Source organism: Schistocerca serialis, chromosome 8 (assembly GCF_023864345.2).
Source record: "Schistocerca serialis cubense isolate TAMUIC-IGC-003099 chromosome 8, iqSchSeri2.2, whole genome shotgun sequence".
Lineage (NCBI taxonomy): Eukaryota > Metazoa > Arthropoda > Insecta > Orthoptera > Acrididae > Schistocerca > Schistocerca serialis.
In genome coordinates, this window is record NC_064645.1 from 47,585,057 (window position 1) to 47,603,753 (window position 18,697).

Below are 18,697 nucleotides of genomic sequence, written 5' to 3' on the forward strand. Positions count from 1 at the left end.
TTGTCCAGACATGAACCCTATCAAACATGCCTGGGATGGATTGAAAAGGCTGTTTATGGACGACGTAGCCCACCAACCATTCTCAGGGATGTACACCGAATTGTCGTTAAGGAGTGGAAGAATCTGGACCTTGTGGATAGTGTGCCGCGACGAATACAGGCATGCATCAATGGAAGAGGACGTGCTGTTGTGTATTACAGGTACCGGTGGTCACAGCAATCTGGACCACCACCTCTGAAGGTCTCGCTGTATGGTGGTACAACATGCAATGTGCGGTTTTCATGAACAATGAAAAGGGTGGAAATGATGTTTATGTTGATCTCTATTCCAATTTTCTGTACAGGTTCCGGAACTCTCAGAGCCGAGGTGATGCAAAACTTTTTTGATGTGTGTAAAACAGGGCAGTCCCAACTCCATAAAGGTGTGTACTTATTTAGTGGTGACCGGTTTCGATGACTGTTCTGGTCATCATCATACGGCCTACTCTGTGAAGGGCGTTACGTGAATGTACACAGAGGGATGTAAACTACAAACACAAAAATGAGCATAGCACGTTAACAGTTACGCAAAAGGAAGACAGCTGCACCGACGGGAGTCTGATGGAGCTGGCGGTGAGCGCTCGCCACTCTAGGGGCCGCGTGTAACCTCTGCTGCGCGACGTTTGATTTACAGCGCCGAAATAGAAGGAGCTCCACCCACCGTCTCCAGCACCGCATCACTATCAGCCAGTGGCAGTAAAACATGTTAAATAAAGTATAAATAGGATTATTTGTGTACACCCTTGTGAAAAGAGATACATCGATACTCACAGTGAAGTATTCTTGGCCCAGTCGAGAGACACTGACATAGCCCGAATTTCATCTGGCATCTTCCGTCAGTGGCGCTGAGGATCGCAGTTGGGTGTTTTGCTAATTCGTGTGTCGGTGCTCCAGTGTTGCTAACAACTGTACGAGGAGACATTTCTTGCTTGTGAACTAAACTCTAGGTGGCGTAGCTGCTAGTGGGCGTAGTTTCTTCAGCGTCGTTTTGCCTGGGAATGTGTGCTGGAGAAGATCGACGGTCCTCCTCTTTAGTCGGCCGGTAGGTTCGCCTTCCGTCCTCGCGTGTATGTCGTCCTATCGTGGGTCCCACAGCTTTTGCCTGTAAAGGTGACTCGGTAGCAGGACTGTACGGTTCCCTCTGTCTGGAGGGAGGACGACTGTTTCAGAATCTTCTCGGATCGCTCGAGTCTGCGTCGAGTGTGCCAGATCCTCTACCTGACCAACTCTGCTGGTGATCCTCTAGGCGGCCGCAGTCCTGGTGTGTTGAACGACCTTCGAAAAGATGGTGTGATTCGGTCCTGTCCGCGTTTCAACACAGACATGACGGACTAGTAAGAAAGGAAGCGTGTTTCTGGAGCCGGCCTTGAGCACGGCCAGAGCACAGCGGCGGCCTACGTGGGGGTCCGCTCCTGTCGCGGCACTCGAGGAGGGGACGCAGGCACTGCAGCCACGCCGCTGAAGGCCCTGCACGGGCACTGGGGACGGGGGTGGAGAGAGAGAGAGAGAGAGAGAGAGAGAGAGAGAGAGAGAGAGAGAAGAAGATAGGGCAAGTTCGGATAAAAGTACGCGTCTGCTAAGGGTTCGCAGTGACATTTTGTCTGTATTGGCAATACTACATTGCGTTGTTGGTTCTATATTGACGCCATCACATGTAATACACCAGATTTATTGGTTGTAGCAGGTAAATATAAGTTGTTTCAGATTATGTAATCTTTAAGTTGCATATCCTAAGCAGAAAGCGCTACACGTGGTGATTCACTAAGATACGCAGATATTTTAATATGTTATTCTACAAGTAAAACTAAATAGAAAAGCTGATATAAACATAGGTTTGCAAATGTTTAGCTATGGAGTTGCAGCTAATAAAAGATTTTGCCTGAAATTTAGCAACTTCGCTTACATGAAGCCAACGCAAGACTATACGTGAAACGCCCGCTAAACCTGCATGGCACAACACGTGATTAGGATTGTGGAAAGGGCCAATTAAGGTGTCGGTCAGGTTCACTCAAAATTGTAATTTATTGTAATTTAATAACTTTTTTAAACCAAAAACTTTAGAACTACGAGTTTCAAAAAGGCAATTATTTCACGGCTGAAGGCCTCCAGACAAAAAATCTTAAAGCAACAACATAAATCTCAAGTGGTAAAAAAAAAACATGCAGTTGAAATTGCAAATAATATAATTAACATATACATATACGCAGGGAGCCTGAGAGCCTCAAGGAAAGGGTGAATAGACAAACATAAACAAGATGCAATACAAACAGCCGAAGGTCCACAATAAAATTTTCAAGATTTAAAATAAATTACCATAACCTTTCAAAGGCAGAAGGCTGCAATGTTTTTTTTTTTTTTTTTTAATTTAGAATAAGGATTTAAGTGGCTGAAGGCCCACAATTGATTTTCTAAAATTCAAAAATATATAAAATCCAATAAAAACAAGAATTTCCTTAAATCATTGGCTATGATAGATTATAAACAGACAAACACCGGTGAGAAGGACAATAAAGAAAGCGACACTCAGAAGCCCCCAGGAAGGTCTGTCAGCCCTCGTTCACTTAGGTGAGACAGGAGGTAGTGAGCCAAACTACACTTGATCCCTCGGAACCCAACCCGGGGGACAGCCATGGACCGACCGACAAAAGGACTTGCTTGCCACCAATCGGTACATGAGAACTCAAACACCAGAAGTTACAAAGGTGATTATCCACAATGAAATGTGTATTAGCTGTCAAAACTACACACCATGTTGGACAGCGACAACAGGTGAGGAAAGGACGCTGCCTGAAATTAAGTTAGTGGCCAGGGCAGGTAACTAGAACACTAACGGCCACAAGGCAGAAAATACCGCTGGTACACTTGAATTTGAAATACGGTAATATAGGTAATTTCACCCAAAAAGAACACTGTCTGAATTTACAGCAGTGGCCAGGGCAGGTAACCAAAATACTAACGGCCACAAGGCAGAAAATTCCGCTGGTGCACTTGAATTGTCGTCAACCAGTATAGTTCGTTGCACTGCATGGCGGCTAAATTTCAGCAATAGAAACACTCAGTGTTGCTCACAGGAAAATCTCCCCAACAGTGAACCACCGAAAGGAACCACACAACATGAATGGACGTGGCTTGGGTAGTTGAAACCACTACTCACCTTTAACGTTCTGGGTCGGTGAACCACGAAGCTCGTAGTGATCGGACAGCTCCACCCATGCTCCGACTCTGCACAGGGACTGCCAGCGGACCCAGCCGACCTGCACCGCGTGGAGATAACTTCCCTGGTCCCCAGCAACCGACCGACTCCATCAGAATGCCGACAACATCTAAAATAGTCATAAGTGGAAATAACGCCAACCACACACACAGCCTGACAAACACTTACACGAAGACCTGAACGATACCCCACAGAAACTAAGCACGCACGAAGACAAATCGGGAGTTGATGCGCACACACACAGCCGACTCAAGAACGATCGGCGAACCAAAACACGTCGTCCCGTAGGACGATCGACCGACGATCCAGGAAGACCGTGGCCCGGCTCAAGTGATGCGTGGCGGCAGCGGTCGGGCGAGCCATGTCGACGCAGACCTCACTGCTGCTCCAACCCGACTGCGCTAGTGCCGCATTACAACTCCCCGACTGGCAGGTCCAGACTGCCCTCCAGACGCGTCCCAACTTACTGGCCGCCAGAACTCGCGACCCGAACTCCCTTACGACAGACAGCGACCGGGAAGCAATAGCAGTCGAGCAAAGATACTACGAGAGGGGATGTATCGATACGCGCTGCTAGCGCCGCTCACGGTCAGGCAAAGCAGCAGCTCAGTGGCACCAGTCATTTAAGTTAACGTAGTGAGGTGGAAGTACGTTAGAAACAGGGTGTGAAATACATGACGGCGGGAACAAGAGCCACATACGGCTCAATACGAGGTTAATGTAAAGAGCGATTTCCATTTATTTTGTTGTTATTGATCTGGTGAATCTAACAAAACATGTGTAAGACGCATATTTGCAGTAGTTTTCCGGAAGATCCAGAGAGGCAAATCGCTGCTGGTAATTGCGTTGCACAGTTGCATGTGGGTTTGCTTCAGACCATACGTGCTCGTTATGTAAACTGGTTATACCATCTAGAGTAAACTGTGCCTCAACAGTAACTAAAATGTGTTTGTGTTACTGCCGGTCAGTTTATTGTACTTCAGTGTACGCCATACCTTAGATTGTGAAATGCCAATCGTTGAGAGATACGTCGTGTACTGGTACCCGGGCTATGTTGGACAGCATCCATAATGCCCTCATCATCGGCTTCTCGTATCGAGCACTGGTACTGATTGTGAAAGCTAGGTAAAGAACCTGTCTCCCATAACATTCGAAATACTCCACTAATGGTTCGTGCATTCGGAATCCTCCGAGTTGGATAACGTACACGATATTCGTTAACTGCAGCCGTAGTATTACCATCACATTTACAATAAATAAACATTTTATCGGCGTATTCCTGTGTCGTAGATTGGAAAGGCATCCCTATTTCATAAATAATCTACAAACTACAACAGTTGCATAATATTGTTATTATGTCCTTTCACTGAACAATACAGAAAACTAACTCGTTTCAAGGTTAGGAAACGACTGAAACAACTCACTGACGATTGCCAACAGTGACATAAACGTTTCTACATTCTTAATCGAAATTAGCAAATTTACTTGTATAATAATCTTTGCTTCTCTGGATGTTATGTAAACCTACTGCAGATATACGTTCGGACATGTTTTATTAGAATCATCAGACAACAACAAAATAAATGGATATCGTTCTTTACTTTAACCTCGTGCAGTTTTGTGATGGCTTCATATTAGCGAAGCTGCTAAATATCAGACAAAATCTTTTATTAGCCGTAACTCCGTAACTACACATTTGCGGATCTACGTTTATATGAACTTTTTTTTAAGTTTCACTTGTAGAATAACATATTAAAATATTTGCATATCTTCGTGAATCACCCTGTACAAGCACACACAAGAGAACATAATTATTTGCCAAAAGAATCGCCGTTCTGTGAGGCGACGACAAACAGCGGGACCAAGCAGTGACCGCCATTTGTGATATTTTTTTGAACTGTGTGGCTCAACAGGTAAGAGCACGCCGCGAGACAGCAGGGAAGCCGACGGGCGTACTCTCAACCGCTCCTCCCTCCCTGTTCGTTTTTAACGGTTACTATCCAGGAAGGCCCGTTAGGCAGACGGATACGAGTGTTTTGTCGAGCTGCACTTTCTCGAGTAGCCGCAGTCCGAACAGCTGAGAAATCCCCCGAGTGAACTGGAGTATTCCCGTTCAGTCCCGATATCGTCACAGTAGAAGACTTTGGTCCTGCACAAGTCACTGAGAGAGCCGAATTTCCAACAATTGAAGAATGAAAAGGAGTTCAACAGAAGCCCATGGACAAATGCTGCTCCTCAGTGACAGATGTTTTGTCTGTGCAGTCGCCAGGAAAAAACCGCGAACAAGACAGAAATGAAGTTCACAGAGCTGTAAGCCTATCCAGTATTTATCCACTGCCTAAATATGATCGACCCTCAACAAAGAAGAAAATGTTAAAAAAATGCATTTTTGGACAAACAAGTTAAACCAGACAAAACCAAGAAGAGTCAAAATACCAGGATCTGTACGGCTGATCTCGACTTAACCGCGGCACACATTTCGGGAACCACCAGGTCCAAATCCATGGAGGGATCTAATGTTTTGAAGTGTCCAGGGTATTTTGAAATCTACAAGGAGCCCGTTAAGGGAGACTGGATTAAATGTGATGATTTCTCCCAATGGTGGCATGAAGAATGCACAGGTTATGAAGGAAGGGCATGGTGAATTTTCTTCTGATTTATGTTAGTGTACACTCTCTGACATGTCGCGTACACTTACCAGAAAATGCCGCTGAGAGCACGAAGGAGCTGTGACGTTTGCGGTTTGTGTTAAAATTTAGGAAGCTGTTACTGATTGTCCTCAAATAAACCAGCAATATAATGAGATAGGTTATATAAAACTGCAACCAGTCACTTTTTCGAATAATAATGTTTTATTCCATGAACCGGTTTTCGAACCTTTGCAGGTTATTTTCAGATGGTTTATGGAAGTTACATCATTATTTCTAGCATAATGCAGGGTGCTGGTTCTATGACAGGAAGATGGAACACGCTTTAATGTATCGACATGACTATTACTTATCTGTCGAAATGGATGTAAATTAAGTTTTTTACCTACTGCGACAGTATGGGCGGCTTTTTCCGTTAGTGTCCATCTGTCTGCCTTAATTTTGATGTCCAGTTGTTATATCACTACACACACTTTCACACAAACTATATTAATCTACAGTCTGACAGCGAGACTTTGCCAGCATCCAGCATGCGCTTTACAACTGTTGCTTGTTTTTATTTAATCGTGTGGCTAGGGGCCCCCCGTGGGGCAGTCCGTTCGCCGGGTGCCGGTCTTTCGATTTGACGCCACTTCGGCGACCTGCAGTCGATGAGGATTAAAGGATGATGCCGATGAGGACAGCACAACACCCAGTCTCTGGGCGGAGAAAATTCCCCTACCCAGCCGGGAATCGAACCCGGGCCCAGAGGATTGACAATCTGTCACGCTGACCATTCAACTGTTGCTAGTAACAAAGATCTTGATAAAAAGATATGGCAGAGCCCTTCTTTGCACAGAGATGTAATTTGTTCTTTTTTATCTGTACTAAAGTCGATATAAGGGCAAATATTTCAATCAGACCGGCGATAACGGGAGAGCACAAAATAAAATACATAAATAAATTGCTACAAGAACTAACTTCAGGCGATCTGACGCCTTATTTCTATTTGTATATTAACGTATAATACATGCAGTTATAGCAAATATTTTAATCATGATTGGCATTAACATGAGTGCCCAGGAATCAATAATACAGAGTTATTGTATTTGCAAATGAGATACAGCTGCTTGTACAACTAGGACATCTATATTTAAATTTAAATTTTTAAATTAATAACAAACCTTCAAATGAACTGTTGACTTATTTCTCTTGCTAAGTTAACTGTCATAGTAAATAAATAAACTAAATTTCCATCCATATCGACAGATAATCAAAAGTAATGGCGATACATTAAAGCGTGTTCCATCTTTTTGTCATAGAGCCGGCACCCAGCATTGTGCTATAAATAATGATCTAACGTCCAGAAACCATCTGAAGATGAACCTGAAAAGGTTCGAAAACCGGTTCATGGAATTCAAAAAAGTCACTGATTGCAGTTTTATATAACTTATTTGCATTCAATGAACAGTCGCAGTTCTAAAATATCCGTAATGGATAAGCATAAACCATCTATAATTTGTATAAGAAAAGTTTGTTTTAACCTTGTCATCTATTAGATATCAGCGGTTAAGTGCTTAAGTGCGTACTCTTCTCCGACTCTGCAGTATAAGGGCGGCACGCAGCAGATGTCACTCAATCATCAGAAACGCCTGAAGATGGCAAGAGGTCGGGATGCCGAAATGTCGCGGCTTTTAGATGACGCCAGCGGGCTGCATACTCGAGAGCTATTCAGGTTTTTCCTATGACGCGAAAACGTAAAATCACACATGAAGTACAGCCTTATTTGCCGTAACCATGTACACTAATTCATAATATTCGACAGGGATCATTTTTAATTCCACTTTTTCATACATACATAAATAAGTACCTACCTTCACACGTGGGGAATACATAGCCAAAACTATTTCTGTCTGGCACAGAATATGGATTGAACAAAGTAAAGAAGAGGACCTTTCTGACAAAGCAAACGTTGTCACTCTATAGGTGTCAGAGTGGTTTGCCAATTGCAAGTATTTGAAAAGCAACGTGCATTCTCTACTGTGGTATGGCATCATTCGCAGGAGGATGTTGGTCTGGGCGTAACAACATTCTAAAAACAAACAAGAACTACTGGAATACTGAAAAGCGCACGCTGTAGTGACTGGTGCAAACGTTCTTTAAACGGCTAAGAATCTTGACCCCTCCACAGCGATGCAATGAACCAAAAGTACACCGAATAAAGAAATAACTGCTCTGACAGTAAAAGTATGCACTATCACAGCTGAAAGGTAAATAGTAAACTGTTACCTGCTGTCACCTCATACGAAAACGTGTCTCTCGTGATGGAGCAAACCCATTCAGAAAGTTACTTAAGTGTACGACCCACCATGTTAGCCGTTTGGTCCAACGCACTGCTTTCCGGGCGGGAAGGAGTGCCGGCCCCGGCACGAATCCGCCCTGCGGATTAGAGTCGAGGTCCGGTGTGCCGGCCAGTCTGTGGATGGTTTTTCAGGCGGTTTTCCATCTGCCTCGGCGAATGCGGTCTGGTTCCCCTTATTCCGCCTCAGTTACACTATGTCGGCGATTGCTGCGCAAACCCTGTCCCCATGTACGCGTGCACCGTAATTACTCTACCACGCAAACATTTGGGGTTACACTCGTCTGATGTGAGACTTTCCGGGGGCAACCGGTCAGTAACCCTGGGTTCGCTGTGGGGCGGCTGTGGGGTGAGTGGACTGCTGTAGCCTGTTGTGGGTTTGTGAACCACTGAGGGCTACGCCGGGGGCGAAGCCTCCCCGTCGTTTCTAGGTCCCCGGTTCAATACAATACTATAGAACACAATACTTAAGTCTACACACTTGTTTCCAAATTACATGTTCTTAAACGGAGTGTGCTTTACGCTTGTTCCAAAACTACTTCCACTTTTTCACCCATTATGTATAAACTTGTGTAAATCACTCATTTGTTCATATCTTGACTATCCACCATAGTGCATCAACGATATTCTAAATCATCATTGCAGCCAACACTATTTTATTTATAATTGCTACTTTTGTATATTTATCAAGGTGAGCGTACAGCGGAATTTAGGTTGTGGCTTGAAATTGGTGTTACACTCTTTAATTTTATCATCTACGTGGAAAAATATTTGTATTTAACGTCTTACATAGAACATGTGTGTGTAAGTGTACTTGTGTGTGTGTGTGTGTGTGTGTGTGTGTGTGTGTGTGTGTGGGTGTGTAAGTGTACTTGTGTGTGTGTGTAAGTGTACTTGTGTGTGTGTGTGTGTGTGTGTGTGGGTGTGTGTGTGTGTGTTTCTGATTGAAGTCTTATTCTTTTTCCTGCAGTTATTGAATGTACCGTAGTCGTGATCACAGCAAAAACCTCGTAGACAATACATAGCTTGAACGATGAATTGTGAGAGAATAAAACGCGTACAGCCGTCCTAGAGTGCTGACACCCAAGTTTTCAGATAGTCTGCTTAACCAGTTGTGCTGGCCACCGTTGAGGTATATGTAGGGATCGTGTCAGCCCCTTCCGCACCAACTGCACCTTGAAAATGGCGCACTGAGGCGCCGAAACTGGTTGCAAGAGAATAAATAAAATCATAAGGACGGCTGGAGGCGTTTTATTTTCTCACGATAGGAAACGACCTCGGTTCAGAGACCGCCTGTCAAAGGGATGGACGTACAAAAACTGAATGGTAAATGTGCAGCTGTGACAGATATCGAGCAGTATAACAAACGAAAAATACTTGCGAAACTTTATTGATTCATCTAATTTTGTAGTTTTTACATCTCTGGCACTTTTGGGTGATGTGTAATTGTATATATTGCCATTATAATCTGTGACGTGTTCATAATGAATCTTTTGCAAACTGTCTTCGTTATCTCTTAGGACCTCACAGGCTGCTTTTTCTCCTCACGTAAACCTTCACCACCACTGAGTCGTTATTTTTCAGTCTTTCCCCTTTTCCTTTTATTGTTTCGTGATCCTTGTCTTTCTTACTGATGGACTGACTTGAAATAATTGTTCTGTTTCAGGCCCAGGGAGGGTGAGAACAGCGAAGGCAGCGCCCTCGCCATCAGGCAGGCAGTTGCATGTTACATGGCTCCCTCCATGGAATTCACAAGGCCAATCACTGTGGTATAAAGTCAGATATCAGGTACCTGAATAGACTGTCAGTAACGTAATACCTACAATGTGAATGAAAAAACAGACGCGAGTATACAGTAATTACGTCTAAGAATTCAAATTACCGTTCACTAAATAGCCAGCACGCTGTCCCATAGAAGAGGATGATAAACTGTTCCGAAGCTATTCTGCATGCTCGTCAACTAATCAGCAATTTCTCCAATTTCTGAATAGACATCTATTCGCACATACACCCTATCTCATTGTACCGTATATGAACTTGCTTTTCTTTCTACTTTTGTCCTTAAATATAATAATATAATACGTTTCCAAGTGTTTTGTGCACCCTCTTCTTTCTCTAGTTATCCTGAGGCTCGTTTCTGTTAAAATCTTTAACATAAATTTGGTAAAGTATAATTAGAGAAGAAATTCAGAGTAACATGGATTGCTTGGATCTTGTCGTATTTCTTATAAACAGGCAATGAAAGGGAGGTAGGAAAGATATAATTGTTTAAGGCGATATCAAAACCGGAACTACAGCTCCTGTAGTCACGATAGTGCAGTGCCTGTATTGTTCAGAAATACAGTGCGAAGTTCCTTGGGACGCGCTTGCATGTCCAAAAGAGCTGGCACTGCGGCGACTACAGTCGTTATAAAATACATAAAATGTATTGGCAGTTACGAACATGGAGAACAGTCAGCTGTAGACTGGAATGGCTACACTTATTATTTGTGCCGGGCCGGACTCGAACCGAGATTTCACGGTTATCGCGAGCGGTCGCCTCACCATTAGGCTACCCGAGCACGACTCTCAGCCAGAACCAAACTTCCGTAAGTCATCAATCATGAGTCTGCTACCTGCACTCGTACATCCATTACGTACACTATGTGATAAAAGGTATACAGACACCTACCTGAAGATGACTTAGCAGTTCGTGGCGCCCTCTATCGGTAGTGCTGGCATTCAATATGGTGTTGGCCCACCCTTAGCCTTGATGGCAGCTTCCGCTCTCGACGGCATACGTTCAATCTGGTGCTGGAAGGTTTCTTGGAGAATGGCAGGCCATCCTTCACAGAGTGCTGCATTGAGGAGAGGTATCGTTGTCAGTCGGTGAGACCTGGCACGAAGTCGGAGTTCAAAAACATCCCAAAGGTGTTCTACAGGATTCAGGCCTCTGTGCAGGCAAGTCCGTAAAGGGATGTTACTGTCGTGTAACCCTTCCGCCTCAGGCCATGTATTATGAACAGGTGCTCGGTCGTGTTGAAAGATGCAATCGCCATTGCCGAATTGCTCTTCAACAGTGGAAAGCAAGAAGGTGCTTAAAACATGTGCTGTGATAGTACCACGCAAAACAACAAGGGGTACAAGCCCCTCCATGAAAAACACGCCGGCCGTGTGGCCGAGCGCTTCTAGGCGCTAGAGTCTGGAACCGCGCGACCGCTATGGTCGCAGGTTCGAATCCTGCCTCGGGCATGGATGTGTGTGATGTCCTTAGGTTAGTTAGGTTTAAGTAGTTCTAAGTTCTAGGGGACTGATGACCTCAGTAGTTAAGTCCCATAGTGCTCAGAGCGATTTGAAGCCATTTGAAAAACACGACCGCACCATAACACCACCGCCGCCGAATTTTACTGTTGGCACTACACACGCTGGCGGATGACGTTCACCGGGCTTTTGCCATACCCACACTGTCACCAGATCGCCACATTGTCTACCGTGATTCGTCACTCCACACAGCGTTTTTCCACTGTTCAAATGGTTCAAATGGCCCTAAGAACTATGGGACTTAACATCTGAGGTCATCAGTCCCCTAGACTTAGAACTACTTAAACCTAACTAACGTAAGGACATCACACACATCCATGCCAGAAGCAGGATTCGAACCTGCGACCATAGCAGCAGCGCGGTTCCGGACTGAAGCGCCTAGAACCTCTCGGCCACAGCGGCCGGTTTTCCACTGTTCAATCGTTTAATGTTTACCCTCCTTACACCAAGCGAGGCGTCGTTTGTCATTTACCGGCGTCATGTGTGGCTTATGAGTAGCCGCTCGACCATGAATTCCAATTTTTCTCACCTCCCGCTTAACTATCATAGTACTTACAGTGGATCCTGATGCAGTTTGAAATTCCTGTGTAATGGTCTGGATAGATGTCCGCCTATTACAAATTACGAGCCTCTTCAACTGTCGGCGGTCTGTCTGTCTGTCAACAGATGAGGTCGGCCTGTACGCTTTTGTGTGCTGTACGTGTCCCTTCACCTTTTCGCTTCACTATCACATCGGAAACAGTGCACCTAGGGGTGTTTAGGAGTGTGGAAATCTCGCGTACTGACGTATGACACAAGAGACACCCAATGACCTGACCACGTTCGAAGTCTGTGAGTCCCGCAGAGCGCCCCATTCTGCTCTAGTGACTACTGAAGTCGCTAATATGAAGTACATGGCAGTAGATGGAACAACATGAAAAACGTATGTTTTGGGACAGTCGGATACTTTTGATCACATAGTGTATATTCCTATACAGTGAGGTGCACGTATGTACGAAGGAACTTTGCATCGTATTTCTGAGCAACACAGGCAGTGCAATATCGAAGCCGGACAAGCGACCTTCTATTGAAATATCTCCCCCGTACAGGAATATACATAATAGACGTACGAATGCAAGTATTAGACACGTGTTTGACGCCATATGGAAGTTTGGGTCTGGCCATGAGATGTCCTCACGTAGTGTAATAAGCCTAATGGTGAGGCAACCGCTCGCGATAAGTGGGAAATGCTGGTTCGAGTCTCGCTCCAGCAAAAATTTTCCTTGTCGTCAATCCATTATACGGCTGATCTTCATCCATACTCCCAACTGTGAATACAATGATGTAGTCCTAGATACGGTTGCGGAGGTGGTTAATTTATTATTAAACTTCCTGGCAGATTAAAACTGTGTGCCCGACCGAGACTCGAACTCGAGACCTTTGCCTTTCGCGGGCAAGTGCTCTACCATCTGAGCTACCGAAGCACGACTCACGCCCGTTACTCACATCTTTACTTCTGCCAGTATCTCGTCTCCTACATTCCAAACTTTACAGAAGCTCTCCTGCGAACCATGCAGAACTAGCACTCCTGAAAGAAAGGATATTGCGGAGACATTGCTTAGCCACAGCCTGGGGGATGTTTCCAGAATGATATTTTCACTCTGCAGCGGAGTGCGCGCTGATATAAAGCTGTGAGTACCGGCCGTGAGTCGTGCTTCGGTAGCTCAGTTGGTAGAGCACTTGCCCGCAAAAGGCAAAGGTCCCGAGTTCGAGTTTCGGTCGGGCACACTGTTTTAATCTGCCAGGAAGTTTCATATCAGCGCACACTCCGCTGCAGAGCGAAAATCTCATTCTGGTAATTTATTATTATTTCCTTCATTTCATAAATATTGGAGAGAGTTTTTAAGTATCATCACAAATGAAATTAAATTTTTTTTGTTAGTGAACAATTGCCCTTCTTCGCGGTGTTTTAAGTGATTCTAATGTATCGGAAGCCAGTGAATGTATAATATCTGCGACTATGAAGTCCAAAGCAAAACAGTAAAATTGAGGGAAACTTAATAATGAAACAAAATGCCAACTTCCATGTCCCCAGCATTCCAAATACGTATGATCTTAGAAGTTGTCATGTATAAATACGGAAATCATACCAAGAAACAGGAAGCTGGTGTATAAGGCTTTTAGAAATATACAATTCATCAATATGGACTATTGGGATGCACTGTATACTCCAGTGTGTTAAATGTAAGTTCAAAAAATGAGGTGGAAATAGCGAGATGGTAATGAAATCCTGTAGCCACTCCATCCAAAGGAAGGGACAGCGTCATCGAACCAGGTTAGGAATACATTATAGAAAGCAGTAACAGCATCTCAAGACTGTGGAGTTGCTGCTCTTGAATTACGGTTTTTGCAGATAAAATTATTTCATACAACGTCCGCCTGTTATGCAAACCGCTGGTTTTTCATGTGACCCAAACGTCTTTCAGCACATGTGCTCCATCATCAGAGGGTTTTCTATATTCAAGTCTGTGAAATGTTTTTGGCACCGGATTTGAAGTTTGGCTACTTACTATCACGCCCTTGTGTGTGTGTGTGTGTGTGTATTTAAGCTGCTGTCTTTCCTGTAAAGTTCCTTTAATGTGATAAATAGTGTGTATGCAGAATATAGTGTATTCATTTATAACCTGATTTCCTTCTCCTGTTGCCCTCAGTATCTAGAGGTTTCCTTATATTGTTAGTTAATAGCATACATTGTGGCTGGATTTTAGTGTTTTTTAATCTTTCTGTTGCAGCTGGGTTGTGGTTTTGGGACATTATGAGGTCTCCAAATGTGCTATGAGGGTTTTGAGCTGTTCTGAATATGTTGTTTTCACGTTTCTGCATGGTTTTCCTATGTATCCTGACTAACAAGTGTTTCCTAAGGGTTCATATATACCTGATTTGCTGAATTTATCTGTAGCTGTTACCTGTGCTCTGAGTTTTTTCTTAGCTATGTTATCTGTTCTACTTCTATTTAAAGTCCTTTCTTTAATATTTTGCCTGTTCTGTGAACAATACTGTTGTTGTAGGTGAGTATTTGCCATTTAGTTTTGTGTGTGTGTGTGTGTTGCGTTGTTGTATATTGCATATGTTCATTGTTTGTGTGTTGTGTTCTTTTGCGTGGTGTGTGTTGCTATGTGTATGTGTACTCTTCATCCATTTTCCGTTTACGTATTTGTTGGTTTACTTTGTCTATCGTATTGGTATGAAAACTGTATTCCACTGCTATTCGTTTTGTTGTATTTACCTCCTGTGTGTAATTCAGTTTGTTTATTGGTGTTTAGTTTAACCTGTGGAGCATGGATCTGACGTTTGCTTACTTGTGACCATTGGGTGGTTTGATAGATTGTGACTGGTGATGCTCGTGGTCATTAGTTTCCTAAATATTGTGAAGTCACGGATGTTGTTTATTTTTGCATGCTGAGATCCATAAAATTATACATGTTGCCTATTTTTGTTTCTGATGTGATGTGGATTTTTGGCTGTACATGACTTGTTTCACTGTGCAGCTGGTTTGTGTGTGAGTGCAGTTCATCAGTAAGGCGTATTATGATTCAGCAAAAAGATGCTGCTATATAAATTTGTATTTGCTTTTTTCACAATGTGTCTGAAGAACTTGTCCTCCTATTTAGTCATGAATACGTTAGTTAAGAAGCCACTAACCGGGGGTCCCATTGGCAGTCGTTCATGTTGGAATGAAATTCTTTGTAGAACCCAAAGTAAATAGGTCGGTCCTAAGATAGTTGCTATTTCATAAATATCTGTGTCTGGTGTGTTTCCACGGTGATTTAGTCACTGTGTGATGATGGTTGCTTCATCTATTGGAATGCAGGTCTTGTATGTAAATGTCCTTGATTCTGCCTATTAATTCCTGTGAGTTTTTCGGGTCCCTGTTGTTTTCAAACGTGCATGCTTTGTTTAGTGATGTGTGTGTATTTTAGGCTAGGTGATGTGATGGAGCATTTCTGAAACTGATGACAGTTTTTAAAGGAATATATTGGTCGTGCAATGAATTACAACATTTGACCAGTAATCCAACAGCAATGGCCCAGAAAAACACTTTTGTAAACAACAGGAACCTTGAAAGCTCAAAGGAATTAATGGTCAGAAGCAAGAATATAGACTACTAGGCATAGTGAGCCTTCTATCAATGTACAACTGCATTCCAGTAGACAGGACAACCAACATCATAACACAGGGACTAAATCAACATAGAAACACACAAATTATTCTCGGGACTGAGACCTGGCTGAACCCTGAGATAGGAAGTTCTGAAATATTTAGTGAGGGTTGGAACGTGTATCGGATAGACAGATTAGACACCGTAGGAGGTGGTGTCTTCACTGCAGTTGACAAAAATATTGTGTCTACTGAGGTCGAAGAAGAGTGTGATTGTGAAGTTATTGTCTGGACACGTTTAACAGGGCTAGGGAAAATAAAGCTAATTGTGGGGTGTTATTATCGGCCACCAGGTTCCACCGTGACCGTCCTAGAATCATTCAAAGGGAGTCTACATTCTGTATCGCGGAAGTACCCGGATCATGCTATATTAGTCGGAGGCGATTTCAACCTACCTAGTATAGACTGGGATGTCTATGGATTCATTACAGGTTGTACAGACAAGCCATCGCGTGAATTACTTTTGAACACATTATCCGAAAACTGTCTTGAGCAGCTAAATCGACAGCCAACACGTAATGGAAATATTTTAGATCTGGTAGCCACGAACAGACCAGACCTCATCGACGGTGTCAGTGTTGAGACAGGGATTAGTCATCATGATATTGTCATTACGACTATGGTTACGAAAGTTAAACAGTCGGTCAAGAAGGCTAGGAGAGTATTCTTACTAGAAAGAGCAGATAAGCAGTTGTTAGCATCCCACTTAGTAAATGAATCGACTTCCGGTACGATAGACGTGGAAGAATTATGGGCAAATTTTAAACATATTGTAAATCACGCATTGGACAAGTATGTGCCGAAAAAGTAGGTTACGGACGGAAAAGACCCACCGTGGTTTAACAGCGCAATTCGGAGAATGCTCAGGAAGGAAAGACAGTTGCACTCGCGGTACAAGAAAGATCGGGAGAATGAGGACAGGCAAAAGTTAGTAGAGATTCGTGCTGCTGTAAAAAGAGCGAAGCGCGAAGCATTCAACCACAACCACCGTCATACCTTGGCAAAAGATCTTGCTGAAGACCCTAGGAAATTCTGGTCTTAGGTATAATCGGTAAGCGGGTCGAAGGCTTCTATCCAGTCGCTCACTGATCAGTCTGACCTGGCAACGGAAGACAGCAAAACGAAAGCTACAATTTTGAATTTAGCATTTGCGAAATCTTTCACGCAGGAGGATCGTACAAACATACCGCCGTTTGAGTCTCGTACAGATTCCCGTATGGAGGAGATAGTGATAGACATCCATGGGGTTGTGAAGCAGCTGAATGGATTGAAAATAAATAAATCTCTAGGTCCTGATGGGATTCCAATTCGGTTTTACAGAGAGTACTCTACTGCATTGGCTCCTTACTTAGCTTGCATTTATCGCGAATCTCTTGTCCAACGTAAAGTCCCGAGCGACTGGAAAAAAGCGCAGGTGACGCCTGTATATAAGAAGGGTAGCGAGACGGATCCTCAAAATTACGGACCAATATCCTTAACATCGGTTTGTTGCAGGAGTCTCGAACATATTCTTAGTTCGAATATAATGAATTTCCTTCAGACAGAGAAGTTGCTGTCCATGGATCAGCACGGCTTTAGAAAGCATCGCTCCTGCGAAACGCAACTCGCCATTTTTTCATAAGATGTCTTGCGAACCATGGATGAAGGGTATCAGACGGATGACATATTCCTTGACTTCCGGAAAGCGTTTGACTCGGTGCCCCACTGCAGACTCCTAACTAAGGTACGAGCATATGGGATTGGTACCGAAATATGTGAGTGGTTCGAAGACTTCTTAAGTAATAGAACCCAGTATGTTGTCCTCGATGGCGAGTGTTCATCGGAGGCGAGGGTATCATCTGGAGTGCCCCAGGGAAGTGTGGTAGGTCCGCTGTTGTTTTCTATCTACATAAATGATCTTTTGGATAGGGTGGATAGCAATGTGCGGCTGTTTGCTGATGATGCTGTGGTGTACGGGAAGCTGTCGTCGTTGAGTGACTGTAGGAGGATACGAGATGAGTTGGACAGGATTTGTGATTGGTGTAAGGAATGGCAGCTAACTCTAAATATAGATAAATGTAAATTAATGCAGATGAATAGGAAAAAGAATCCTGGAATGTTTGAATACTCCATTAGTAGTGTAGCGCTTGACACAGTCACGTCGATTAAACATTTGGGCGTAACATTGCAGAGCGATATGAAGTGGGACAAGCATGTAATGGCAGTTGTGGGGAAGGCGGATAGTCGTCTTCGGTTCATTGGTAGAATTTTGGGAAGATGTGGTTTATCTGTAAAGGAGACCGCTTATAAAACATTAATACGACCTATTCTTGAGTACTGCTCGAGCGTCTGGGATCCCTATCAGGTCGGATTGAGGGAGGACATAGAAGCAATTCAGAGGCGGGCTGCTAGATTTGTTACTGGTACGTTTGATCATCACGCGAGTGTTACGGAAATACTTCAGGAAGTCGGGTGGGAGTCTCTAGAGGAAAGGAGGCGTTCTTTTCGTGAATCGCTACTGAGGAAATTTAGAGAACCAGCATTTGAGGTTGACTGCAGTACAATTTTACTGCCGGCAACTTACATTTCACGGAAAGACCACAAAGATAAGATAAGAGAGATTAGGGCTCGTACAGAGACATATAGGCAGTCATTTTTCCTCGTTCCGTTTGGGAGTGGAACAGGGAGAGAAGATGCTAGTTGTGGTACGAGGTACCCTCCGCCACGCACCGTATGGTGGATTGCGGAGTATGAATGTAACTGTATAAGAAATACACGTTGATGAAATATCAACTATACTGAGGACAACACAGCACGAAAGTTTGTATTGTACAAAGAATTTTATTGTAACCTCAACGACTGCCAATGGGGTCACCGATTAGTGGCCTCCTAACAACGTATTCATGATCAAGTAAGAGAACAAGATCATCAGACACGTAATAAAACAAAACAAAAAAAATGCAAACACTGGTTCGTTAACAAC

General features: G+C 43.7%; 1 protein-coding gene across 1 annotated transcript in view; it reads left to right on the forward strand.

Annotated features, from left to right (window-relative positions):
- Positions 1 to 10,038, forward strand: part of LOC126416585 (uncharacterized) — a 418,464-nt gene extending 408,426 nt beyond the window's left edge. Inside the window, exon 18 of the mRNA XM_050084337.1 lies at positions 9,905 to 10,038. Within this exon, the coding sequence (XP_049940294.1) occupies positions 9,905 to 10,038 (134 nt within the window). The remainder of the gene's footprint in view (positions 1 to 9,904) is intronic.
- The last annotated feature ends 8,659 nt before the right edge of the window (positions 10,039 to 18,697 follow it).